The sequence below is a fragment of the Amborella trichopoda genome, chromosome 3 (genome assembly GCF_054954075.1).
Source record: "Amborella trichopoda isolate Santa Cruz 75 chromosome 3, AtrichopodaSantaCruz75HAP2 v2.0, whole genome shotgun sequence".
Classification (NCBI taxonomy): domain Eukaryota; kingdom Viridiplantae; phylum Streptophyta; class Magnoliopsida; order Amborellales; family Amborellaceae; genus Amborella; species Amborella trichopoda.
Window position 1 is genome coordinate 7,961,133 of NC_142338.1, and position 20,987 is coordinate 7,982,119.

General features: G+C 36.3%; 1 protein-coding gene across 2 annotated transcripts in view; it reads left to right on the top strand.

Moving 5' to 3' along the window:
• Window positions 1-20,987, top strand: part of LOC18428932 (protein SEMI-ROLLED LEAF 2) — a 47,067-nt gene that overhangs the window by 408 nt on the left and 25,672 nt on the right. For both annotated transcript variants that reach the window (XM_020664073.2, XM_006838228.4), the window contains exons 2-4: window positions 1,091-1,387; window positions 1,984-2,058; window positions 5,078-5,193. In XM_020664073.2, coding sequence (XP_020519732.1) covers window positions 1,253-1,387; window positions 1,984-2,058; window positions 5,078-5,193 — 326 coding nt within the window. In that variant the 5' untranslated portion in view covers window positions 1,091-1,252. The remainder of the gene's footprint in view (window positions 1-1,090; window positions 1,388-1,983; window positions 2,059-5,077; window positions 5,194-20,987) is intronic.

The following is a 20,987-nucleotide window of genomic DNA, read 5'->3' on the forward strand; positions in this document are numbered from 1 at the left end:
TGTTCTTTTTCTCTCTAGTGCAGCCAACAATCAACTCTCTTTCTCCCTTAACTGATGGAAAATGTGATGACCAGTGGTGTTTCTCTTGAAATCTAGGAAAATTCTATGCTTTCTAACGCTAATGCAGCAGATGATCAACTTTCTCTTTCTTGAAATTATCACAGTAATTAGAGACATTTTTCTGAAACTTCTGGTAAATTTTTTGCTTCATTTCTAATTCATCCAGCGATCAAGTCTTTTTTTAGTGCAAGTAAAGGTGTTTATCATAAAAATGGAAACATCTGTGCTCTCTCTCTCTGATCAGTTCGTTTATTTTTTATTGAATTTTTCCATGTCTATTGTATACGGATAACAATTTGAGGCATTTCTGAAGTATCTTTGTAAACTATGCTTTCTCTGTATCTATCTGATTCACCTTCCAACTTTGCATATGCGTTTTTAAGTTTTTGAGTTCTTTGCATTATTTTTCCCTCTATAACAGCCCATAATCGAGGGTTTTCTCTTCTTGTCCATGAGTCGTGTGCTTAACCTAAAATTCAGCTGAAATATCCTTGGCATCATTGGTAAACTTTTCTTTTTGTCTCTCTATCTGATTCACCTTCCAACTTTGCATATGCGTTTTTAAGTTTTGAGTTCTTTGCATTATTTTTCCCTCTATAACAGCCCATAATTGAGGGCTTTCTCTTCTTTTCCATGAGTCGTGTGCTTAACCTAAAATTCAGCTGAAATATCCTTGGCATCATTGGTAAAGTTTGCTTTTTCTCTCTCTAATGAAGTCGACGGCTCAAGGGATTTATCTCAATTCTCCATGTATCTGCACTTTTTCATTCTAACCAGCTTCATTCTTACGTTCTTTCAATTTTCCAGATGCTTCCTGTTCTGTATTTTTTGTCATAATTCAAGGAAATATGTTCTTTTCGTTTAAAATACATATATGTTAAGGAAATAAAAACTCAGGACAGTATTGAATTTGGGAAGTGCAGTAAAATAAGACAATGAAATTGGGTTATTGAATTTGGGAAGTGCAGTAAAATAAGACAATGAAATTGGGTCTGGATTCATTCTTACATCTGGAGTTTTGTAAATGTAGGCTGGTCCTTGATCCGCAACGCTCTCGATTCGAGCTGCAGTGCTTCTCCTTCTTCTCTTTGATTCTTGTTTCACTGGGAGGAAGGGGATATCTTTAGGTGGTACTGTGTTTCTGTATCTCCTTTTATTTTTCGTTTTTGTTCTCCTGCACAATTGTTCGAAGATGGGGATCATGTCAAGGAAAGTGCTTCCGGCTTGTGGGCGTTTGTGTTTCTTCTGTCCTTCATTGCGGGCGAGGTCTCGACAGCCAGTAAAGCGGTACAAGAAGCTATTGGCTGATATTTTCCCTAAATCTCAGGTAAATCTTCAGTGTTCATTTTTCGGTTTGGACTATCAGGGTGTATTATTTTAATGAAGTATGATCTCTTTTTAGTATTTATTGGCAGCCTAAACTAAAGCTTTTGTATTTAATTCTCAATATTTATTTTTGTGTTTGAATCGTCAGATTAGTTTACACATGAATCAGAATAATGAAATATAAAAACTGATTATCAGTTTTCTTTCCGTGTGTTTAATGGTGGGATTTAACTGATTATTTTGCTCTATTTTATTGTGATATGATTCTGGATTTTGGTAATGTTATGATAGGTTGATTCCATATTTATTGGATATGACTTGCTTAAACTGGCTCTTGATTTTTACTTTGAAAAAAGGTATGCGATAAGTAGTGAACAGTTTCTTATTGCTTGCTATTTTATAATTTATATATTGAACAATTATCTTGTAAAGATTGATTATATCAACTTTGATATCTTAAAGAAGTTAATTGTTATCATCACTGAACATTGACAGTTGTTCTACAATCTTTGCGAAGGGTATTCCCTAATCGTTCTGCACTCCAATCTTGTCCTTTATCGAGGTTTAATGTCTGGGATTTATATTTTGTTTTATCAGGATGAAGAACCAAATGATCGGAAAATTGGCAAGCTGTGTGAATATGCTTCAAAGAATCCCTTGCGTGTGCCCAAGGTATCTGCTACTTCTTTTTCCCTGTGTAGTATTGCTTTTCGTTAGTCAAATGGTCATCTGTCTTTGTATAGTCGTAAGTGTACTTTCTGCATTGTTTAAGTACCAGATTTAAATTCATTATTTGATGAGGTGAGTCCTCTTTTCTTCTGAACTAATGGTCACTGCTTCATTTGGTATATGAATTTGTAGAATGGCAAAACTACGATCTTCTGCATCATTTGGCCCTTAGATGCCTTATTAAGTAAGACATTAGCTCTATCAAAGAGCACATAGGCGTTCATTTTGCCAAGAAGAACAGGATATCTTTCAACAATATTGCCTCTTTCAGAAAGAAAAAAGGGCACAGTTACCCTTGAAATTTATTTTCTTCAACTTCTGTACTGTTTTGTGCAGAGAAGATCTATCATCATAAGAAATTTAAGTGTCAATAATTTATTTTAATTGTTAGTTTTCTGATTAATCATTAGAGGGCCATTTTTTCATGGGAGATTTACACTATGCATCTGCACCGTATTAACATATATGTGGAAATATTAATATTTTAAATGATCTTCAGGTACACCATCTAATATTAGAAAATAGTTTGGGGACAACATTACATGTTAAACTTTTTGAAAAGATGCTGAGATTCCAAGGCGAGTATGCCTAGTATGACACAATTCCAGAGTACATTTGTTCTAATTGCAATGTATGGTGGACCTACATCTATGGAATCCATCCTTGCATAGGTCAGGTGGGATTTGAACCTTGGTCCTACATTTCTGGAATCCATCCCTAGATAGGTCAGTTGGGATTCGAACCTTGGTGCCGTGGCCGCTAACCAATGTTCCAAAAAATTTCGGGGGCCATCTAGGTTGTTAGGGGGGTCTTGGCCGCCCAGTGCTATGCGGCCGCCCAGATTTTTGGGTGGACTAGGTTGAAGAAGAGGGGTAGGGGAATATGAGTATATGACCGCATATTATACCTTAGCTGGGAGGAAGGCACGAGACTTTGAGATTCTATACTCTTTCCTAACGCAACAACCTATTTTGAGATTGGAGGGCTTCTATACTAGCTAGCATTCCCACAGTAGTTCTCGAGCATGTGGTGTGGAGGCGAGTTAATAATTAACAACGAGGCGAGTTAATGAGGCTGTAGTTTACTAAGAAGGACTATTGCGATAACACATTCACACAATATAAAATATTAAAATCCCATAATCCAAAGTTCCAAACCAATGTAGCAGAGTACTAGTACAATCAAAACTAAAATGTAGTAATTTATAGGCACAATCCATAATCCATACTCCATAGGCCATACTACATGCTCCAAATCCATACCATTCCATAGTTCATAGTTCCATACAAGGATACATGCATATGCATAAGAGTAGAAAATAAGAAAAAAATTTATATACTCTAAAGACTCAAGAGTTTTCAGTCATCATCAGAAAAGTGGGGTAAGCTTCATCATATGCATCAGAGTCGAGCCCATCATCATAGTAGTCATCTCCCTCTTGAACATAACGTTCATTCCCCTCTATGACTTTTGCTCTTCTTACTATTCTTCTTTCCCCTTATTGCTTTGTGAAGATGATCTAGAGGCACTAGGAGTGTTGGCTGCTTTACTTGATGCCTCTTCGCCCTTTTCTTGCTTTTTTGCGTTACCAAACTCAAAATATTACATAATCTCCTTCCTGATATGTTCAAGAACCTTCTTACAAGGGCAACATCCCCCCAAGACCGGCAAGATGTTATTGAACCGGTAAATACCCCAATTAGTATCATTTTCACAATAATTACACCTTATAAAAAATTTGTCGTTCGAATTTAGGTCAAATCACCACTTTTACAAGAACATTGAGGAGACATTTCTATATAACAAGGCTCCTTTTCTTCCATTTTTGGTTTTGACCAATTCAAATGTTATCTATTCTCATCTCAAATATCTTCTTGAACTTTTTTACAAGCAGCAACATTCCCTTAAATACTAGCAAGGTGGTTCTTGAACCGGTTTGTACTCCTATTGGTATTTTTTTTCACAAAAATTACACCTTATACAATTTTTATCATTTGGATTCGGGTTATAACTATACTTCCAACCCGGATCACAACATTTAGAAAAATCAGAAGAAGACTTATCCAAATTATAAGGCTTCTATTGTTCCTTGTGTTTTATCAAACTCAGATATTGATTAATCCCCTCCCTGATAGCTTCGGGAACCTTTTTACAAGGGGAAAAATCCCTTCTAACTCTGGCAAGGTGCTTTTCAAACCAGTTTATACCACTATTAATATCTTTTTTGCAATAAAAAATCGTATACAATTTTTGTCATTTGGATTTAGGTTATAACCAATACTTTAAACTCGGGTCACCGCTTCTAGAAGAACTTGAAGAAGACATTGAAATAATAAAATCTCAAATATGAAGATTTTTAACTAGCCTTTTTGCATGATCTTCAATCTTCAAAATCGGCGATGTTTGTCCATCTCAAAAGCACACTAGTAAGCTTCTAAAATACAAAATAAAATTGAATCCAAAGCAAAAGGATGATGCTTGGATCAATTTCCTGAAACTATAAATTTTGAAAGTTCAATCCAATGAAATTGGAGATTGGATTTGTTTTTTGAGTTATTTTGGGTCAAGATAGGCTCAAAACAACTTTTGCTGGTTTATAAAAACATTCCCACCCCTTTTTTCCCCTTATTTGGGGGGGAAAAGGTTGAAAAATTTCCCTACTTGAGGGGCATTTCCACTCCCTAGGCAGCCTATCTCCTGGGCAACCCTCCTAGGGCTAGGTGTTGACCCTGTGCCCAGGAGGGCCGCCATTGCCGAGGCCCCCATAGTCTGCCCAGCCTGTAGGTGAGCCATATTTTGGATCTATGCTCCTAACACCCTAATGATTTACATAGGGAGGGAAATGCCTGAGCCCCTTCATAATTTTCATGCTGATAGTAGTACTTTCATTTTTTTAATATGATTTGTGGGACTTATTCTTTCATCACTATATTGTAATAATATGTATCTTCTTCATTGGCAGATTGCAGATTATCTCGAGCAAAGGTGTTACAAAGAATTGCGCATTGAGCATTTTGGTTTTGCAAAAGTAGTCATGTGCATTTACAGGAAATTGTTATTCTCGTGTAAGGAGCAAATGTAAGTCTTGGCTTTCATTTATTTATTTCAAAAAAAAAATCCTGCTTTTATTCTCATATGTTTGCAAATGACTTGTTGAATAATATTATGTGATACGCTTGCATTGCTTATGAGGATATCCCCTCCCCCCCTCTTTTTCTAGTATATTGTTAGTTGATGGATTTCTAATCTATTTTTTTAAACAAATATTATTAGGATATGCTTATTCAAGGAATAAGTCCATATTTATTTCTTACTGAAATATGAAGGACCATAGACCTTTTATGGCAACACATACCTGATTGATGGGTCTTGCTTAATCAAGAAATTCTCATGAAGCAAAACAGTACCTTGAACTTGTTGATCATAGCACCATGCCCTCTCTTTGTTGACAAGAAACCCAATTCTCAAAATATTTTTTAAACCCTTTCGAAACCATGATCAAATGCTGGTAAAAAATGGAGGGAAAGTCCTGCAAATCCACCTCCTCCATTTTTGTAAAAGCTCTCTCTAGATATCTTCAGCTTGTGATTCATGTAGAGGTATAGAGAACCATATGAGATTAGTGAGAGTTGGGGGAAGAGCGGGGGAATAGGAGAGAGAAAATTGATTTAGTCTAGAGAGAAGGTAGATGGAGTTTGAGAGAAGATAGAGAATGAGGGAGTTGGGAGCCGAGAGGAGGCGATCTTGGGGAAGGTCAGGAAGGGTGTTAGAGAGAAGGTGGTTCTTGTTTAAAACACCATTTTTCATATTTTTCCCTAGGGTTTAGTTGAGCCATTCTTCCAATAAAAGTATTCTTTCTTTCAAATCTAGTAGAACTGCTAGGGTTTCTCTTTCTCTTCAGGTTGTGAATCTCCATCTTGCTTCTTCAACGCTTCCCTTCTTCCCTTCATCCCATCTTGCCATGTAAGGTACATTCGTATGTTTTAAGTCATTGTTTTTCTTCGTAGTGTACGAAGATCTCATTGTTTCGGAAGATTTAATACTCAATCTTTGCATTAAGCTTCACTCCCATGTGATCCTGCACACCTATGATGTTTATAATGAGTCTTATGATTAGTACTTTTTTAGTTTTTAATTGTATGATTGTACAAAGTCCTATTATTATCCTTGTTTTTTATTGTTTGATCATTATACTCAACAAAGGCATAGGACTTTGTTTGCACATGATCGGATATCTAATAATAGAAACTCTGTGATGGGCTGGCCAATTATTTGCCAATAATTGGCCTAGGTCCATGACAATTCAATTTATTGTACATTTCTCTAGTGGTATTTAATATGTGGTTATTATACTCTTTTTATTTGAGTATTATAGTTTTTGTTTAGTTTTTGAAGATAATTTTTTTTGACGATTTGTAGTACTTGCGTTGCTTGAGTTAAAGAATTTGGTCATTAAAAATAAACTCATTTTTCTTGATGGTTTGTTGTACTTGAGTCTATTGTCTTGATTTGTTGATGGATTTCTCTTTGGGGGTATTTTTTCTCAAATAAAATGACACTGGACTCAAGGAGTGGCGATGATAACTGTCGGAGTACTGAAAGAACCACCGAAAATGGCTATAGTGGGTAAAAAGTCATCTAATAATAAATCCAAAGATAAAAATTCTCCTTAATATGGTCAAAAGGAAGCTCCCTGCCAAAAACGAGAAAGATCTGAGCCCAAGTAAGTGATTGGACAGTTTAGAATGAGGCATGGTCACATGCCGGTTAAACTTGTTTGTAATAGCAGAGGGTTCCAAACTTTGATTTACAATGCCATGAAGCCACCTTCTAAATTTTAGGTCGATCCAATATTGGATGACCAAGACAATGCCTGGTGAAGCTCGACCGTCCATTTTGCAGCACTGAGATGAGCCTTAGGATAGCCAAATTAACAAAGGAACTTATGGATTCCTGCATGAGAACATCATCAAATTCCTATGGATGAAAGACTCCATGTCGAAAGTCTTAAATTAAAAATTTGGGTTCATTTTGACACCAGATTAGTGAGATACTGTTGTCAGAACCTGCTACTTGCTGGTCAGTGGGTGGGTCAAAATTACAAAGAAACCACAGGGAAGCAACATCTGATTGACTTGAAAATTTTATGAAATAGAGAACATGAGTGGAAAAGTTAATGGTCTAAATTTTAGCTTAATCCAACATCCAGAAGGCCAATTTTCAGGGCTATCTGTGGGGTGGACCACGAAAACATTAAGGAGGGACCGTACTGTAGAAATGATCGATCATCTTGCAGCAGGCCATGAAATTTTTGGCCAAAATTTGGGGGGGCCATATCTCTCAATTCCCATAACCAAATGAGCTCAAAATTCAGAATGTTGTTCATTGCTACATGGGATTTTCATACATACATGGATTCATAGGGTTCTCCACTCATATTGAGATCAAATCGAGCCAAAATGTTAGGGGTTTGCACGAGTCCCCATCATCTTTGCTCATTCTTGGGGAGATATGATCCCCCCTGTGATTTTAGCTAAATACCCTTAGAAAACCCAAAAAGTCATAAAGACCCAAAGGGAGAACCAAGATAGGAGATTTGATCGAAGCTGGAGTTCGACTCGGATTGGATTGGCTCCGCCCTTTTCAGATCGCCTAGGTTCTAGCATCGAGTCGCTCGTTCTTTCTCGCTTAATGCAAGCAAAGGCATGGCTAAATTCCCCATGACGAAAAAGTGTTGAATACTTGATCGGATCTGCCAATAGATTGTTATGGGTAAGCCTCCCCCAACAATCATATAAGATGGGTGGTCTGAGACTACACCGACCTAAGGAATTCTCGGACCCACTATTGTAATTGTTCTTTGCACCCCCTTTATTAATTGAATGGATTTTTGCTCTTTGGTGTGCAAATCTTTGTAGTTGCATTTGAGTTAACTTTTTAGGAATGGGGCTGGGGTTGTGGTGGTAGCATCCCCACACCCAGTTACCACATTGTGGTATCCATTCCTACTGTTGACACCCCCAATTAACACCTTCAAAATGTAACTTCTTGATCTATTGACAAAAACGGGTAAGGGCTGTCTTCCCCACTGAATTACCCAAAAAAAATAATCTTTGTAGTTGCCTTCCTTCGGAGTCGATAAAAAACACTAACACACACACCACAAGCACGATCAAGCCCACACCTAGAGACACACGATTTTGTTATGATTGTCTGTGGTGCACATTATCTTTGTTTGATAAAAAGTTTGATCAACTAAAAGAGTCAATTTCGTGTTGGGGCTTTGTGGCCTTTAAAGGCTGTGAGGGCATGTAAAAAACATTTCTAATGGATTATACACTTCAGTGGGAGTGTATATTATTTGACTAACCAAGAATTAGTTGGTCTATGACTTTGGTCATGTCCAAAGTAATCCACTTCAGTGGGAGTGTGTATTGTTTGACTAACCAAGAATTAAGCGGTCTATGACCCTGGTCATGTCCAAAACCCTTTCCCCTAGGAATGTCGTACTATCAAAATGTTGGGTTTTGCTGCCTTTAAAGCCCTAAAACACTTGTAAAAATAATAATTTATTGTGGAATATACACTTCAGTGGGGGTATGTGTGTTAACTAACCATGAGTTGGGCAGTTTATGGCCCTGATTATGTCCAAAACCCTTACCCTGGGCATGTGGCACTACCGAAAAGGGTTTACAGTGGGTCATCCCTTGTTGAGGTCAGAGAGATACCAGGGATGATATATATAGGCCAGGAGAACTGTGTGGTCTTCTTTGTGCGGTTGTTGGCCTATGATAAGGGCCAAAGTCTCAACAAACTTCTGCATGACTTGTACACATGACAACCGCATTACTGAGGAGCAGCCCTATAGAGGGACACCTGTACATGTGTATAGAGAGAGCCCCTTTTGCTTTGTAGTGACAAGTGCTAGATTTGTTCGTAAAGGAAGGGGATTGAAATCCCCATTCTATGATCATGGTTCCACTGTTTGTTGTCCAACTTTGACAAGCCAGCCATGAACCCCTAAATTGAGACTATGGGTTATGGGTCCTTGTTGGGTTGGATAAGTAAAAGGTAGTGGATCATGAGTTTTGGATCAAGTGGAGAACCCTTAATGTTGCTAATTTTGACCCATTGGTATCAGTCTACTTTTAAATTATGCCATCGTTTAGTTGAATAAGAAATCTTTAAATTTTAAAATATATTTGATTTCCTATTCAAGTGGGAGTTTGAATAATAAATATTATCTTTGAACTTCTTAAAGATTATGAAAAATCTAGATAATACTAAAAGTGGTTATAATTCAAATTTAAATAGGAGTTGGACTTAGGTCAAATTATAAGGGGGTTTGCTTCCTAGTTTCCAACCAAAATCATTATGGCTGATTTGTGGTCAGATTGAATCTCTCTCACCCCACAGATTTCTTAAATACCCTAACGGTCTAGCTGAAAAATAAAGATAAGGCATACCTAGTAAAAATCCTATTCAAAGTGGGACATAAATTTGTTTCTTTTAAACAAGATTCTCCTTTGTCCTCCCTTCTAAAAAGGGTCATGCTACCCAAAATTTGATAAGACAAGGGTGCCACATTGAAACCATAATTAGGGTTTGCTGTTTGGAGAAAAAAAAGGGGTATGTCCAACCATAGGAAGATTTTATGCCTTCAAGTCTAGTCTTATTTGTTCATAAGGGTTTCTACAAATCCTAATTAGGTTTCCATGCTCTCTAAAACCCTAGAGAAAGAGGTATTGCCTGTGAAAGTTTCCTATCTCTGAAATTCCAGCAAGATAAAAAAGGACAAAAGTGCGCCATCAGTCAAGAAGTGGGGTGTATCAAGATTTGTGAGGGTAACTTCAGGTATCTTCTAGTAAGTCTTTCCAGTAGATTTAATAATTTTCAGCAATATTTTATATTTTTTTGTGAATTTTTAAGAACTTATTTTGTACCTAAAATCATAGTGGAAGATTGATTATTGCTCCTGGATGGCATCTATTATTTTGGCAGTAAAAGAAAATATTCTAGGTTGTGTTTAGGGTTTTAATTTTGGTTTAGAGCAGTGTATAGTGGGGCCACGTAAGTAGAATTCAGGTATATTGAATAAAATAAATTTTTTTTTTTTGAATTTAATACCTTGAGTTCTACATAGTCACTCCCTTTAACGAGAAGGATTTACAGCGGGTCATCCCTTGTTGAGGTTTGAGAGATGCCCAAAAAATGTTTGTAGGCTAGAGAGCTGTCAATTTTTTTGTTTGCAGGTGTTAGTCTGTGAGATCAATGGCTAAATCCTTAATAAACTTCCATACGACATGTATATATGATAGCCATATTATTGGGAAGCAACCCAGAAAAGTGATACATGTATATGTGCATAGGGAGTCTCCCTTTGCATAATAGTAACACATGCTTAGCTTACTTTTAAAATTGGGAACTATAACCCGTATTCCAAAATTGTGGTTCCATTGGTTATTAGCTAGCTTTGACGAGCCCATCATGAGCCCCTACATGTGACTATGGATCATGGGTTTTGTTGGCAGGGTTTGAGAAGATAGTTGTGGATTATGCTTACTAGGTCGGGTGCAATGCCCTTATAGTCACGTGGTTTGACCCATTATTACCAGTTCCCTCCTACATATTAGAAGTATTCATTTGAATTTTAGAAAATTTTTAGAATCTTTAAAATTATTTCTACTATAATTTCCTTTAAAAAGGGTATTTTCAATTATTTCTAATATAATTTCCTTTAAAAAGGGCGTTTTCAAACCTATATGAATAAGGAAGGGCACATGTGGGCCCTTGGATCCAGCCCCACATATGAATATTAATGGGATAAAGTTCTTGATATATCTTCCAAAATGATGGCTGATTTGTGGGAGGGGTGGCTCTGATTTATTCTCTCACCTCATAAATTTTCTAATTTCCTATTGGTCAAACTGAGTCGCTAGATAGGCATTGCTTGGGAGGGGTATTGAGATCTATATAAGAAGGTGAACCCCTTTTCATTATACACAATTTTTTGGGAGCCTCTCTCTCTCTCCTCCAACTCTTACAATTGACTCTCTATCTCTCCAATTTTTTGTTCTCTTCTTTCCTCTGTCTTTATAAGCGGTACATCTCCTAGTGTTTCAAAAAGCGCTAGACGGGTCCTAGGGGGCCTGAGGGGTCCAGGCTGCCCAATGCCTAGGCGGACGCCCAGAACCTGGGCGGCCCAGTTGAATCCAAATAAGGATTCTGCAATTATGTCAATATCAGTTATATGTATTGCAGTTCATAATTCAAGTTATACTACATATTAGCATTTAGCACGCACTCCATAAGCATAACCATAATCCATAAGTCAGTTCATACTCCATATCCAATTAAAACTTAAAATTTTCCAACCAACTAAATTATCAAACCAAGTTATCAAATAGTATCACATTAGTACTGCAGTACACCACCATGAGGAAGAAAACAAAATTGAATTATAAAACTATGAAAGTAGTACTTGAAGACTGAATCTTCAATAGTTCAATACACAATACTTCAATCAAAGTTCAAACTTCAAAGTTTAATAATTATTCAACAATCAACATTCATCATCCGAAAATCTAGGGTCAGCTGCATTGGCATCATATTCATCAGAATCGTCACCCTCCTCGACATATTGGTCATCCCCGTCCTCCTCCATCTGTTCTGAATCAACCCCTTCTTCCTCCTCTTCCTCCATCCTTGTTCTCTGTGCAGAAGATATAATGGCCCTAGGAGGGTCAACTGATGTCCCTGAAGCATCCATGATCATGTCCCATATCAATCCTTCATGCCCCTCGACCTCATCATCGACTAACCACTCCATAGCATGGTCTATATTTTTTGATCTGATGGGGTCTCTATTATCTCTCTTAGCAAACATGTCCTTCAAGAATCGATTGTACTTGACATAGACTAGGTCATTGAACCTCTTTGATACAAGCCTGTTCCTTTGCTTTGTATGAATCTAACAAAATCAAATGAAACTTATTAAAATCTAATATCTATAGTTCATGTATTACTTATAAAATTATACAAATTACCTTTACAGCCTTACCCCTTCAAAAGTACTCCAATTGCGCTCACAACTGGATGAAGAAGTGGTTAAGTTTAAGATCTGAATGGCCAACTTTTGTAAATTTGGAGAATTACACCCATGTTGGCTTCACCAATGGGCTGCAAAGATATAGAAAAAATGCATAAATAAATAATAGAATTACTTGATTACTTGAATTTGATGAAGATGAACTTAAGAATATTATTAATAACTGGACATCTCCCAAAGATTTTAATGAGCACTTGTAATTTATCAGCTCATCAGCGTATATAATATCCTGCATATCAGGATCAGTGACTAGCACCTCTACACACTCATTAAATCCATTCATAATTGTTTCATTTGTTTGTTTATCCTTGTCAATATAAAAAAAAGCTGGGTTCAAATAATAACCAACTGCATGCAAGGGCCGATGTAGCTGCCTATCCCACTTCTCATCAATAATCTCCCAAACAGGCTTGTAGCGGGTTTCTTCATTATTGAAATTTTGGGCTATCTCTCTTTTGCATTTCTCCATAGCATCATATATGTAGCCCATAGAAGGCTTGTTACTATCAACCATGTAAAGGATTTTGATAAGAGGAAAAAATACCTTAAGAGTGCCCTTCACCCCTCGCCAAAAAGCCTTAGAAAGGATAATATCTCTTACCTTCTTCCCAACCTGATCCTTAGACCACTTGCACGCTCTCTACTCATCTGAGGTAAACATTTGCCTCAACTGCACTCTCCTCGAATGTATGCTATCTAGACATAAGTACCAGGTCGCAAATCTCGTGACCCCAGGCCTCACAATCTCCTTCTTCTTTGTAAAGGTACGCATCATGCTGAGGGTGCGATGGTGGCTATAAATGAAATTTGTAACTAACTTGGCCTTCTTCACTGCGCCTGATATCTCGGTTAAACTGTTAACAGCCTCAAGCATGAAGTCTATACAATGTGCTGCACATGGTGTCCAAATGATTCTAGGATAAGCTATGCACAACAAATTAGATGCAGCAACATTAGAAGCAGCATTGTCTGTGACAACCTGTACAACAAGATGCTCCCCAACCTCCTTGATTCCCTTTTCTATCACTTGAAATATGTAATGGGCATCATGGATATGATCAGAGGCATCAATAGACCTCAAAAACATAGTCCCTGCAGGATAATTCACAAGCAAATTCATCGGACTTCTTCTCTTCCTATCACTCCAAGCATCAGTCATAATGGTAACCTCATACTGAGCCTATGCATCCTTCTTAAGTTCTACAACTTCTTTTTTTAAAAAAGGCTCTGAAAGCTCATATGGGGTTGGGGAATTCATCTCAGGGCCAAATTGGCCAATTGTCTCTACCGCAGCATAGAAGCTGCTTAAGTGAGCGGTATTAAAAGGAATGCTTGCCTCATAAAACCATGTAGCAAGATAATACGTAGCTCTATCTCTCTTTTCCTTATTGATTATATTTTCAATGGTGGTTTGCTTTTTTGTTTCTCTCCTGCAACCCTAGGGTTAGGCCGAGGTAAAAAACTATCCATAGGGCCTCTAACCCGAGGCTTCTTAGTCCCAGAACGATAAGCAATTACAACTGCCTTCCCTTTCTCCTAATAATGGATTGCTCAACCTATTGACATCTCTCCCCAATCCTTTCCTTATCACTATCATTATCATCAAAATTGACCCGAACCCCAGACTTAATCTCTGCCATAGAGGCAGTTATCTCATCTTTTTTCATTTTCACCATGTTCAAAAAATTGTTTATTTCCTCTTTAACAGCATCAAGAGTCTTTTTACATGAGGCAATATCCTCCCTGATACCGACAAGATGTTTCTTGAACCGGTTCATACCCCTTTTTGTATTCTTTTCACAAAACTTGCATCTTATGCAATTTTTATCATTAGGATCTGGGTTATAGCCATATTTTCCAATCGGGATCACCACTCCTATTAGATCCCAAAGAAGACATCTTAAAAATAATGCAAATTACTAAAGCAATAAAAAAAAATCACTTACTTTGAGTTTGATTGCTCAATCTTCAAATTTCCACCTCAAAGATGCTTCTAAATACTCAAAATCTTCTAAAAAACCTCCTAATAACTTTGCAAAACATCAAAAAGTAAATCTAATATCAATGGGTGATGTTTTGATTAATTTTTGTTAACTTTGAAAAACCCTTCGATCCTAAAAAATTCATCAAAAACTAGTTTTTTGGGGGCTTTCTCTTTCTAAAATTGCCTCCAACAAGTTTTAGGTTTCAAATGAACCTAAAACCCTAATTTTTACCCTTAAAAAAAAAAAAAAATGATCGAAATAGTCCCTACCAAAAGTTATTTCCTCCCCTGGGCGGGGCGTAGGCCCTGGGCGCCCGCCTACACGGGTTCCGTACCGCCTAGGAGGCCGCCCAGGGATTGACCTCCCAGATTAGCCGCCTAGGCCTGGGCGATGCGCCCAGGCCTTTCGGACCGCGTAGGCGTTGGGCGGTCTGCTTTTTGAATCACAACATCTCCCATAAAATAAACTATTAAAGGGTGGCACGCCAACCTAATTAGGGTTATGTGGTAGAGAGGGGCATGCCCAACCTAGGGAGTTTTTTTGCCTTCATGGTATGCCCAAGTTTGTTCTAAAGTCAAAATCCTAGTTAATAGGTATTACCTAAGGAAGCTTCTCGGCTTTGAAAATTCAGCAAGACTTATAAGGTTGGAGTGCGCTATCAGTTAGGAAATCAGGTGTGGGGTGTACTAAGTCCTATAGCGGTGACCCTAGACATAATCGAATAAGTCTATCCAACTGTTTATTTTTATTTTTCAATCATATTTCCATATTTTTACTTGCGCTTTTAGGAACATTATTTTTACTCAAATTGATAGTAGAAGCTTGGTTTTTTATTCCTAGATTGTAACTACTTATTTTGGCAATAAAAGAAAAGGTGCTAGATTGTATTAGGTTTTTAGAAGCAAAGAAAATTTTTGATTTTATAGCTTTTGAATTCCACATAGCCACATCTTTCATTTTGTTTTACAATATGAATTGAAAATTATGTAAAAGTTCAGTAAATAAATATATATATATATATATATATATATATATATATATATTTATTTATATATTTATATATCTATATATATGGAAAAGTATACAAAGAGACCATTTACTTTTGGTACAAGAAAATCACAATCACTCTGGTTCATCAGATTTCAAATCGGGTGGTTGTAGGAGTGTCATTGACTAGACTTAAAAGTTCAAAAAAAACTAAAAAAATTCAGACTTCGTGACACACCCCGGGCCATCCAATTTGACCTTTAATGACTAAAAGTAATTGTGATCTCCTTATAACAAAGATAAATGGTGTCATAGTATACAATCACTATATATATTGTACAGAGGTCTTGTGTGTAGATGATATTTTTCAGAGTTCATGTTTCTATTACTCGCATCCCTCACCGAAGGATACATGTGTTCGTTTCTATGTAATATGCATAGGAAGAGTGGGTTAGAGATAGAAAATGAGAGAGGAAGAGAAAAGGGTGTTTGGCTAGATTTATAAAAACAATACAGGGAGTGGCATAGAGAGAATGAGTTGGGTTAGAGAGAGAGGTGGGATAGAGAGAAAATGTAGAGTGGGACAATATCCATGATCAATTGGGAGACATGTTAACTGAATTCTACGCGCGACATCTTCCTCAATCTCACCATTTTTTCTTGATTACCGACCAAAGATATCAAAAGAGCGCTCTTTTTGGTATTATGCATGTTTGGTACACGAAAAATACGAAAACCATATCAATTAGAGGGAGAAAGTACCTGAAAAAGTATGGAAAAACTAGTTCAAAATTTTTATAGAGAAATTGATTCAAATTTTAAATTTAGAGAGAAAGAATATTAAAATTTTAAAGAGAGAAATTATATCACATTTTAGAGATAAAGTACCTGAAAATTTTTAAAGAGAGGAACCATCTCAAAATTATAAAGAGAGAAGCTATCTCAAATTTTAAATTTTAGAGAGAGAAACTATATCAAATTTTAGAGAGAGAAGGCACCTGAAATGTTTTAGAAAAAGACTGTCTTAAATTTTAAAGTTTAGAGAGTGAAAGTATATTTAAATTTTAGAGAGAGGAAGTATTTGAAAAGTTTTAAAGGGAGAAACTATATCAAATTAGAGAGAGAGTAGCTGAATTTTTTTATAGAAACAAACTCTCTCGTAATTTTCAGAGAGAGAAACTATCTCAAAATTTAATTTTTAGAGAGTAGGTACTTCAAATTTTAGAGAGAAACTATACCAAATTTTAGAGAGAGAACGTAGCAAAAAAATCTAGAGAGAAACTATCTCAAAATTTAAGTTTTAGCGAGAAAAAGTATCTTAAAATTTTAGAGAGGAAAACCATATCAAATTTTCGAGAGACAAGTAGCTAAATGTTTTTATAGAGCGAAATGATTTTAAAATTTTGAGACAGAAACTATTTCAAATTTTAAGTTTTAGAGAGACGCTATATCCAATTTTAAAGAGAAAATACATTAAGTTTTAGAGAGATCTTAAAATTTTAGAGAGAAACTACATGAAATTTTAGAGAGAGAAAGTAGTTGAGATTTTAGAGAGTAACAATCTCAAAATTTTTAGGGAGAAATTATATTAAAATTATAGAGAGAGAAACTATATCAAATTTTAAGAAAGAAACTACCTGAATTTTTTAGAGAAAGACTAACTCAAGTTTTGATATTTAGAAAGAGAAAGTATATTAAAATTTTAGAGAGTGAAACTATATAAAATTTTAAGTTTTAGAGAGAGTATATTAAAATTTTAAAAAGAGAAACCAATATAATCAAATTTGCTTCGCTTTGACCGAAGAGGCCGAAGCCTTCGGATTTTAAGCATAAACCGAAGCGAGAGTGTGGTATTGTCGCTTCGGTCAGATTCGGGCTGCTTCGGTCTACTTCGGGTCTGCTTCTGCCGAAGCTCCGGGCTGCATCGGTAGAAAAGAAATACATATATAAAAATATTTTTAAAACTTTTTATTTTAAAAATTTTCCATTATTTTTATATGGTTTATATATAAATATCTAATGTATTTATATTTAATTAAAAAAAAGTCCAAAGTCTTCCCTCGAATTGGCCGAAGCACCGAATTACTTCATTTTTCTCACCAAACAGAAGAAGACTCCGAAGTGAATCTGACAACATTGAGAGAAACTATATTGAGCTTTTGAGAGATAAACTACCTGAAAATTTTTAGAGAGATAAACTATCTCAAAATTTTCTAAAATTTTTATGGAGAGTCTCTTAAATTTTGAGTTTCAGAGAGAGAAAGTACATTAAAATTTTAAAGATTTGAGGAATCCCAGAAAATAATCCTTGATATTAGAAATCCATAGTTTTTTTTATTTCAAACATACAAAATTCCTAATTTCCTCATATCCAAACAGGCCTTTAAATTCTAGAGCATCCCTTCAAAGTTTTAACTTTATGTTGATGCCGCTTTGGGTCTCATCGATCAAAATTATATTGTCTACGAACAATATGCACCATGATACCTCATCTTGTAAGTGCTTTGTTAAGTTGTCCATAATTAAGACGAAGAGGTATGGGCTCAACACTGACCTTTGATGTAAAACCTATTGTCATTGAAAACTTACTCGTATCTCCACTAGTTGGTTATACTCTAGTTAGCTCTCCCTCGTACATATCTCTCACCAAGTCGATATAGTATCTGAAGACTTCTTTCTATTTTAACATGCACCACATTAAATCTCAAGGTAGTGTATCATAAGCTTTCTCTAGATCAATAAGAACCATGTGGAGGTCTTTTACCTTCACCCTGATTTCTCTCGGAAAATGTATTGTAGGTATAATTGGTTAATGTAGCCTAATATAAGCTGAACAGCTGCTTACTCATCTTCGATTATAAATACATGTGGAGAAAGATCTAAGTTCAAATAGGGCTATTTATCTACAACTTTAGCAAGTTATCATCCACAAAACTAAGCGAACTTGAGTAATTCAGCATGCAAGCTAAGAATTTGCTTCAATGCTTAGGAGTCGAGATTTCAAATCTAAAACTGATTGAAATATGTCCTTAAACTCATCATCATCATCATCATAGCTTTTTCCCAATTAATTGGGGTTGGCCACACGAATCATGGTCCGCCATTATGTTCTATTTAAAGCCATACCCTCAATGAGGCCAGAAGTCCCCATATCTTTTCGGTCTACTTTCAACCACATCCTTTTGCGCCTACCCCTTGTCTTTTTCAATCCTTCCCGTTGAACTAACTCGCACCTCTTAACAGGTGTTGTACTGAGTCGATGCCGCACGTAGCCAGCCCACCTAAATCTACTCTCTCTCATCTTATCGTCTATTGGTGCCACACCTAAACTTTCACGAATGGATTCATTTCAGATTTTATTCCTTCTTGTCTTGCCACTCATCCATCTTAACATCCTCATCTTCCCTATGCTCATTTTATGGATATATTGTTTTTTGTCTGCGTAACATTTTGTCCCATAAAGCAAAGCTGGTCTCACAGCTGCTTACCCTTCAGCTTCATTGGTATGTGATGATCATATAAAATTCCAGTTGCACATCTTCACCTCGCCCAATGCTGATCCTTGATATAGACTTATTGTCACTGAAAACTTAATCATCTCTCCATTAGTTGTTTTAGCGTTCCATCATACATATCTCTCACCAAGTCGATGTAGTGTTTGGAGACTCCTTTTTTTTCCAACACCCTGCAAATCAAATCTCGAGGTATTCTATCATAAGGTTTCTCTAGGTCAATAAAGACAATGTGGAGGTCTTCTCCCGTTGCCCTAAACTTCTCAGTTAGTTGCCTAAGTAGGAAAATAGCTTCGGTTGTTGACCTTCTTAGCATAAAACCAAATTGGTTTTCAAATACACTCGTTTCATGCCTTAGTCGTTGCTCAATCACTCTCTCTCAAAGCTTTATAGTATAGCTCATAAGCTTGATTCATCGATAGCCTGCACAATTCTATATATTTCGTTTGTTCTTGTAAATAGGTACCGCAATACTTTTCCTCTATTTGTCTGGAATTTTCTTTGTTCTTAGCACCTTGTTGGACAACTTCGTCAGCCTATCAATGCCAATCTCTGCCATGCACTTCCAAACCTCTATCAAGATACCATCTGGTCCTAAAGCCTTTCCTATCTTCATCCTTTTCAAAGCTTCTTTCACTTCTGATATCCTAATCCTACGAATGTATCTATGACCTCCCCCTTATTTATATCAACGGTTCCTTCTATCACTATGTTTCAATTGTGTTCGTCCTTTAATAATTTTTAAAAGAAACTCTCTACCTTTCTTTGATCTCGTCATCCTTCACCAAGATCCTTTGATCTTCATTCTTAATGCATTTAATATAGTTTGGATCTCTAAACACTTTTTCTCTCTTATTTTGTTAATTTGAAGACATCTTTTTCACCTTCTCTTGTTTCCAGTTTATTGTATCGATTATCAAATTTTTGCTAATTTGAAGAAATATGTCTTTAAACTAAATCAACTAAAATAAAATTGATACCAACCAAATTCAAGGCTAGCCTACAACCCAGAGAAAAGAAGATGACATAGAATAGCTTTAAATTAATCTCAATGGCACTCCGACAATGTGTTTTAGGGTTTTGATGTTTATGGTGCTTAAAAATTAAGGTTTTGACTTTTGAGGCAGAATTAGGGTTGGAAACCCAAACCCTAATTCTAAGGAGGACCTATTAAGGTTTGGGGTTTGAAACCCAAACCCTAATTCTAAGGATGACCTATTAAGGTTTGGTGGATTTTTTTATGGGACATATTTGCTATTTGGAAGGTTATGGGAACACAAAAATCCAAAGAAAGAAGACAATTGGGAAACCATTGAAGGAAAGAGAAAAAAATAGAACAAGAAAAAAAGGGTAGAAAGAAGAAGTAACTAGAGGAAAGGAGGAAGAGAAATATGGACTTGGAGTAAAGGGAAGAAGTAAAAAGAAGAAAGGGGAAGGACAAATAAGAGAGCCTGGGCTTAATTGGTTAGCGCTTGACGAATTGCAAGGGTACGTCCTAGGCTCAATTCCTACTAAGGGTAGGGGCCCTCTCCCCACTGACTCACCCAAAAATATGATTACAAATGGTATGAAAAATGGTGATAAATAATATTTTTTCTGAGAATAAGCTGGGGCTTGGCGGTAGTACCAACAAGCCCTATGATGAAGTCTTTGATTCCATTCTCACCAAAGGATAGGAGCCCAAATCCCCACTGACTTACCCCTTTTTTTTTAGCTTTTTCTAGTTCCTTTCCCTCCCTCCCTCCCTCCTCCCAAAAAAAAACAAAACTTTCTCAAAAATCAATCACCTAGGGCTGGACATCCCTCTCTCCCTCCTCCTCTATACGTAGTTGACTTGATACAATGACCCAAATACCCTACTTAAAAGAAAATAGTAACAGGACTAAAACCCCTTAATTCTCTACAAGTCATATATACTGCATGATATTTAATACAATTGAAAAGACAAGATAACCCCTATTTCACTCATTAAACAAAATACAAAGTAGAAACAATTAAATCCTCATCAAATAAATCTCCTTTTGGCCCCAAATAAATAAAATAATTATTGCACTAGTCCTAGTGAAGGTCTCAATGTCCTTATCGTTGGTGATCTCTGAATTGATAAAAATCAGATCAACTTAGAATCTGTCACTTTGGGAATTCTATGCAGAAGTCCAATTCTTTAGTAGCAGGATGGTTGCTTGTATGTTAAGAGGTGTTTTCTTTGTGTGTTAACCTGTAATAGTTCAAAAGTGATAATTGGTGATTTTATTGGATTATTGGTTTTAGCTTAATGGA